Below are 7,318 nucleotides of genomic sequence, written 5' to 3'. Positions count from 1 at the left end.
GCCATGCCGCGCCGAGCCGCACTCCCACCCGGCCGGCGCAGCGCGGCGGCCCCGGGACCGGTCGTGCCGGGGCTCCCGGGGCTCCGGGCCGCCGCCGTGCTGCTGTGCGCGGCGCTGTGCGCCGGGCCGGGCCGGGCGCAGCCCTTCTCCTTCCCCTTCCCCTTCCAGGACCCTTCGCTGCCCTGGCAGCGCCGCCTGGACGACTTGCTGGGCCGGCTGAGCCCCGCCGAGCTGGTGCTGCAGGTGAGGGCGCGGCGGGGGGGCGGAGGGGCCGACCCCGGGACCCCCCTCCCCTGCTTAGCGCCGCTGGCCCGCAGGTAGCGAGGGGGGGCGCGATGGGGAACGGCCCCGCTCCCCCCATCCCGCGGCTCGGCATCGCGCCCTACAACTGGAACACGGAGTGTTTGCGGGGCGACGCGGAAGCGCCCGGCTGGGCCACGGCTTTCCCGCAGGCGCTGGGGCTCGCTGCCACCTTCAGGTACCGGCACCGGGTTCGAGGGCACCCGTGGGACGCCCCGCTCGGGGGTGTGGGATGCAGCCCAGGGGGACCCCATCCGTGCCACCCACCTCGCTCTCCCCGCAGCACCGAGCTCATCTACCGGGTGGCCAATGCCACTGCCACGGAGGTGAGAGCCAAGCACAACAACTTCACCGCCACCGGGCACTACGGTGACCACACAGGGCTCAGCTGCTTCAGCCCGGTCCTGAACATCATGAGGCACCCGCTGTGGGGCAGGAACCAGGTGCCAGTGGTGGGGGGTGCTGGCCTCGGGCCGGCATCAGACCACGCACGACAGTGGCCGACCAGCCAGAGGCTGACAGCAGCCTCCCGGGGCGCTGGGAGAGGGGCTGGGGGGTCCTGGCAGTGACCCACCTCTGCCTTGGCCAGGAGACCTATGGGGAGGACCCGTTCCTGAGCGGGGAGCTGGGCCGCAGCTTCGTGCAGGGGCTGCAGGGCCAGCACCCCCGCTACATCAAGGCCAGCGCTGGCTGCAAGCACTTCAGCGTGCATGGGGGCCCCGAGAACATCCCCGTCTCCAGGCTCAGCTTCGATGCCAAGGTGAGCGCAGCAAGGTAGCAGGATAGCAGGCAGCCCCCTGGCTTGCTGACCCCTCTCTGCTGCGGCACTTGCAGGTGCTGGAGCGGGACTTGCGCACCACCTTCCTGCCCCAGTTCCAGGCCTGCGTGGGCGCTGGTTCCTACAGCTTCATGTGCAGCTACAACAGGTACCCAGCACAGTGGGGGGCTGTGTGGGATGGGGCTGCAGGGTGTGCGGTGCCGGTTCAGCCGGGCTGCCCCATCCCCTGTCCTTCAGAATCAACGGTGTTCCCGCCTGTGCCAACAAGAAGCTGCTGACAGACATCCTGCGTGACGAGTGGGGGTTCAAGGGCTACGTGGTGAGCGATGAAGGGGCCCTGGAGCTCATCATGCTGGGGCACCACTACACACGAACCTTCCTGGAGACGGCAGTCGGTGAGCTCACGGGGCAGGCAGGGGGTCCCTTGGCATCACACAGCCATGACATGCAATTTCCCTTCTCCCTGGCACGGCAGCCTCACTGAACGCTGGCTGCAACCTGGAGCTCTCCTACGGCATGAAGGACAATGTCTTCATGCACATCCCGGAGGCGCTGGCCATGGGCAACATCACGCTGCAGGTAGCAGAGCCGGGGGCATGGACGGGGAGCCAGGGCTGCCCCCCACTAAGCACAGCTGAGGTTTTAGTGTCGGGGTCTTTGCAGATGCTGCGCGATCGGGTCCGGCCCCTCTTCTACACACGGATGCGGCTGGGGGAGTTTGACCCCCCGTCCATGAACCCCTACAGCACCCTGGATCTGAGCGTCGTGCAGAGCCCCGAGCACCGCAACCTCTCACTGGAAGCTGCTGTCAAGAGCTTTGTGCTGCTGAAAAATATTGGGGGGACGCTGCCCCTCTGGGCCCAGGACCTGCCCGGCAAGCGTCTCGCGGTGAGCACCACCAAGGGAGGTGGGCAGGGGGACATGGTGACCCGGGCGCTGCTGGCCCTATACCCTGGGCACACAGGTGTGCCCTTTTTTGGAGCCACAGGCTGGGTGGCAGAGGGCTGCTGATGCCCACCCTCACCCCCTTGCCCTCTGCAGGTGGTGGGTCCCTTCGCTGACAACCCCCGGGTGCTATCTGGGGACTATGCGCCAGTGCCAGAGCCGCGGTACATCTACACCCCCCGGTGAGACAGTGCGGTGCCGCCATCCATCCCCTGGTCCTGAGCACTGCCTGGGGCAGCAGCTGGAGCCACTCGACCCTTTATTGGGGCCTGGAGTAAGGGGGGGTATCCCCAAGTTTACCTCAACCCTGGGGCACAGCACCCCCCGCACCCTCTGCTTTTCCCTGGCACAGGAGGGGCCTGGAGACACTGCCAGCCAATGTCACCTTCGCGGCAGGCTGCCGTGAGCCGCGGTGCCAGCAGTACTCCCGGGCAGAGGTGGTGGGTGCGGTGGGGGCAGCCGACGTGGTGGTGGTCTGCCTGGGGACAGGTAGGTGGGAGTGGGGAGGATGCTGGGTGGGCACAGCCTGAGGAGGGGGAGTAGCCTGGAGCCTGGGCAGCTGCAGGAGAGGAAAGGGTCCCTGTCGGCCCCCCAGAGTGGTCGGTGCCCCTCTGCCCTCTCTGTCTGTGGTGCCTCAGGCAGGGTGTCCCCATGCAGGGATAGATGTGGAGACAGAAGCGAAGGACCGGAGTGATCTGTCACTGCCAGGGCACCAGCTGGAGCTGCTGCAGGATGCGGTGCAGGCAGGTAGGGGCTCTGGGGCGGCTGGGCCCCCCCCCAGACATTCCCCATCCATGGGGGAACCCAGAACCCTCGAGTGGTGCTGGCACAAGGCTCCTCTTGGTGACAGCCACCTCCCTGCAGCTGCTGGACACCCTGTCATCCTGCTGCTGTTCAACGCGGGGCCCTTGGATGTGAGCTGGGCGCAGGGACACGAGGGTGTGGGGGCCATCCTGGCGTGCTTCTTCCCTGCCCAGGCTGCTGGCCTCGCCATTGCCAAGGTCCTTCTGGGCGAGGCAGGGGCTAACCCGGCTGCCAGGCTGCCGGCCACATGGCCTGCTGGCATGCACCAGGTGAGTGAGGCTCCAGCAGCTGGTGGCACCCTGCCTCAGTGGCCAGGGGAGCTCCTTGACCATGCCCAGCCCTGCCCCACTTCACGGGCCCCGCATCCTGCAGGTGCCACCAATGGAGAACTACAGCATGGAGGGGCGGACGTACCGGTACTATGGGCAGGATGCCCCACTTTACCCCTTTGGGTATGGGCTGTCCTACACCACCTTCCGGTACCGGGACCTGGTGCTGAACCCCCCGGTGCTTCCCATCTGTGCCAACCTCTCCGTGTCTGTAGTGCTGGGGAACGCGGGGCAGCGGGATGGTGAGGAGGTGAGCACGGCTGCTCTGCACTGATGCGGCCATAGGGGGTACTGATGTGGCTGGGGGTTGCAGGGGGGAAGCTGGGGGCGGGGGGGATGGTCCTGCTGGCTCTGAGTCCTGTCCCTCCGTGTAGGTGGTGCAGCTGTACCTGAGGTGGGAACAGTCATCCGTGCCAGTGCCTCGCTGGCAGCTGGTGGCTTTCCAACGCGTGGCCGTGCCGGCTGGCCGGGAGACCAAGCTGTCCTTCCATGTGGGAGCCAAGCAGCGTGCTGTCTGGGCACAGGACTGGCACCTCGAGCCTGGCACCTTCACCCTCTTTGCCGGTGGGCAGCAGCCGGGCCAGCAGACACGGGCACCCTCGGAGGTGCTGAGCGCACGGTTCACCGTCACTGGCGCAGCCCGGCCCCTGCGTGGGTGCTAGGGGTGGGGGCAGCCGTGGGGGCAGGCACCCTGGCAGAGGGAAGGGGCATCCTGTGTGCCGTGGCGAACGTGGGTGTCTGCCATGCAATAAAGTGCAGGGTGCTGCTCTGTGACGGCTGCGTGGGGCCTCTGCCACTGACCCCCTGGCACAGCGCTGGGGTGATGACACCCCTGTCCTGCCCAGGGCTTTCACTCTCCTCCCTCTTCCCATCCCACCCCGGGGTGCCGCTGCAGCCTCACACCCTGACCATGCCCCACACTGGCCAACGGGCAGCAGCAGCCACCCAGACCCACGTGTGCCCAGGCTGGTGCACGCCTGTGCCTCCCACTCTATTTATAGCTGCTGGAGCTGCTCCAGCGCATTCCCTAGATTGAGGGGGTGGGGGACCAGCAGTGCTGCCTTCATCCCCAGCCTGGGGAGCTCAGGAGGGCAGGGGTTGGCCCCTCTCCTGCCAGGCAGGATCCGTCCCCAGGGAGGTGGCAGCTGCACAGCAAGCAGGATGTCGGGGCAGAGATGCAGTGGTGGAGGCAGCCAAACCCTGCGCTGGCTCGGATGCTGTGGGGCAGGGATGGGCTGGGGGTCCAGCACTGGGAGCAGGGCAGGAGCTCCTCACAGGATCTCAGAGGGCAGGGTGGGGCTGGCAGGGAGTGTGTGGGGCTGCCCAGGCCTGACACCATGACATCAGGGCACTAATTACAGATGCGGCCTGGGATAATTAGAGAGAGGGCGAGGGCTGAGGCAGGGCAAGGCTCAGCTTGTCGCTCACCCATTTGTCACCTGCACCCAGAGGGGACTGTCCTGCAGCAGTGGCGCTGTGCAGCCAGCCCCATGGCAAGATGCTTGGAGGCTGGTGGCTGCCTCGGCACACTGCCGGCGACAGGCTGGTACCGCACCCATCTGCTGCGGGGCAGGATGTGGGGACAGACTCTTGCCCTCAGGTTCCTGCTGGGTCACTGCCCCATAGCTAGTGGGGGTCAACTGGAGCATTTTTGGGGGGCAGGGGTTCCAATCAGCCCTCGTGGCTACAGTACCACTGCCCTGTGTGGACCCCGAAACTGCCCCAGGCAGAGCAGCAGGTTGGGAGCAGCCTGGAGCAGGGACAAAGTCCTGGGACTGGAGGAGGGAGGTGTGGGGCAGTGGGGTGGGGAACAGGTAGGATGGGGTGGCCAGTGCAGTACTTTGGCCGGAGATGCCGGCGGGGTTTGTTTGCCATGCTCATCCCTGTTTGCACCCAGCCTCCCACAGCGTCAGCTCCTGCTGGCAGGGCAGTGGCTGATCCGAGGCTGTAATTGTCCTTTGATTTTGGGGTGCTTGGCGCCCCGTTGGCTCCCTGCAGGCAGCGTCAAGGTGAGGTGCTGGGCATACTGCAGGGGCTAGAGCCATGGCCAGGCTCCAGACCACTGGGTGCAGACCCCTCCCCAGGCCAGCCCCAGAGAGCCATGGGCAGCATTATAACCCTCACCAAGGGGCTGAGGAGCTCCAGGACATGCAGCTGGAACTGGGCAGCATGTTCATCATGACCTCATTGAATTTTCCATCAGCGTGGGGAGGGTGGCTGTTCCCAGAACTGCAGAATGGGGGGGCTGGACCCAGGCACCCCGACGCAACAGGGCTCTGCCTGCAGCGGAGTGATTGATCGATGCTCTGCTTGTTGTATAAGCCCATCGACTTGGGCTGGCATGGCAGCCAGGAGCCCTCTGCATCGCTACCCGCATCAGGAGCACCGGCAGAGCACAGCCAGAGACCCTGTACACCCGCAGCTGCCACTTCCTCACACTGCTCCGGGCTGGACTGTGGTGGGTAGAAGGACTCCAGGCATGGCTGGACCCAGTGCCAGGCTGTCCTGAAGCCCCCAGATGCTTGTCTGCTCTGGGCAATGCTATGCTTGCCCTCTGCCCACTCCACTGGGACCCACAGGGCCATGGCCCCACCAGGCAAAGGGGCTTTGGAAGCTCCCAACAGCACTCGCAGGGCAGGTCATGCAGTGACCCCAGCCCTGCTCTGCTGAGTCCTTTGTTTGCCATGGAAACAAGGGGGCCACGGGGCAGCAGCCCCTCAGAGGCTTGACCACACAGGTATGTGAGCAGGGATGTTCCCGTTCCCTGCCCTGTGTCCCCTGTGTTTGTGGGCTCACTGGGACATGCTCCTGCACCACGTGCACTCCTGTCCCCTGCCATCTCAGCCATGCAGCATTCCCAGGCAGGGAGTCAGATGGGAGGTGAGGCTGCTGGGAGTTTCAGGGAAGCCTCTTCTCTGGCTGAGCACGGGTGGTGTGGCCAGGGGCTGCGGGAAGGTGATGGCTCAACCACAGTGTGGGGTTCTGGGTTATTTGGGGCGTATGTCTGCCCCTGCAGTGGCACAGAGTAGGGCTTCCCTGTCTGCCAAGGAGCCCTGCTGCCTGCTCCCTGTCCCCTGAGTCAGAGGAATGTGCTTCCTTAGGAGGTTTTTGGAAACCTGTTTACCTGGTAGGCAAGGGAGGATGGGTTGCAGGGGATCTCCTAGCCCTGTGGTGACATCATCCCAAAACCAGGCATGTCTGATGGGCGCTGCCCACAGAAACCTGAGTCTATTCAACACATCCCTGTGAACCCAGGTGCTCTGCAGGGTGCCTGGACTGGGGCAGCTGCACAGTGAACAGGGACATGTCCCTGGCTCCTGCTGCTTCTCCAAAGCCCAAAGCAGTGTTTCCCCTCTGCCCCTGGCTGCTACCCACCTGCCCCTGTCCTTGGTCATGCTGCTGCAGCAGGCAGGCACTGGTACCCAGCATGCATTTGCTCCGGGATGCTGTGTGGGGCAGGGACGGGGGATACCTCCCTGGCCCATGCCTGCTTGTTGCAAGGCCAAGAGGTGTTTCACTCTGAGTGGGGCTGAGCCAAAGCCTCTGCTCCTGTCTGGGGAGCAGGGGCGGCCTCTCGTTATCTGCCTGTTATCGAGGCAGGGTGGGATGTGTGGCGGCAGGAGTGGGGGGCGGCTGCTGGCGGTGACTAAGGCTCATGTGAGACCGGTGGGTGGTGGGGGGAGCAGCTGTGAGGCCTCTCGAGCAGCCGAGGTGGGGCTCTGGGTCGGGAAATCAATGTGTTTGGGGTACCTGGGAATCGGGCAGCTGATCCCAGCAGTGCTGGCCGTGGCTCCATCCCCAGGGTGGGGTCAGGGGGTGTCTGCTGCAAGGCTGGTGACCGGAGCGTTGTAAAATGTGGGGAGTGGGAAGGGTGGGTGCAAGCCCCAGAATTTGGGAGAGAAGGGGCTGGAGGTGGGTACCCAAGCGAGGCTGGGGGATGCTGTGGGCACGGCAGGGCCAGGCAGCAGGGCAGGCCTGAGGCCGGGGGGATGGGCGCGGGGTCCCAACCTTGGCTGCGGGAGGGCGGCCAAGCCCCCGGTGGTGGGAGCGCTGCGGGGAGAGGCTGCGGGGCCACGTTTGGGGCAGGGGAGAGGCGAGCCCGGGCAGAGCATCCCTCGCCCGCCCTGCTCCCCCTAAGCCCGGAGCCGCGGGGCCGGGCGGG

At 65.9% G+C, this 7,318-nt stretch overlaps 1 protein-coding gene across 1 annotated transcript; it reads left to right on the top strand.

Annotated features, from left to right (window-relative positions):
• Positions 1–3,930, top strand: LOC311200022 (uncharacterized protein). The gene is made up of 14 exons (XM_084274174.1): positions 1–243; positions 318–478; positions 584–743; positions 890–1,060; positions 1,135–1,226; positions 1,316–1,473; positions 1,554–1,657; positions 1,742–1,966; positions 2,120–2,205; positions 2,376–2,512; positions 2,681–2,770; positions 2,888–3,096; positions 3,200–3,406; positions 3,531–3,930. Exons 1-14 carry the CDS (start codon positions 4–6, stop codon positions 3,816–3,818), a joined length of 2,328 nt encoding a protein of 775 aa, XP_084130300.1. The 5' UTR covers positions 1–3; the 3' UTR covers positions 3,819–3,930.
• Positions 3,931–7,318: the final 3,388 nt, after the last annotated feature.

The sequence above is a fragment of the Gallinula chloropus genome (genome assembly GCF_964237585.1).
Source record: "Gallinula chloropus genome assembly, chromosome: 22".
In the NCBI taxonomy this organism is placed as follows: Eukaryota; Metazoa; Chordata; class Aves; order Gruiformes; family Rallidae; genus Gallinula; species Gallinula chloropus.
The sequence above is the reverse complement of the archived record's forward strand: the minus strand, read 5'-3'. Positions and strand labels throughout refer to the sequence as shown.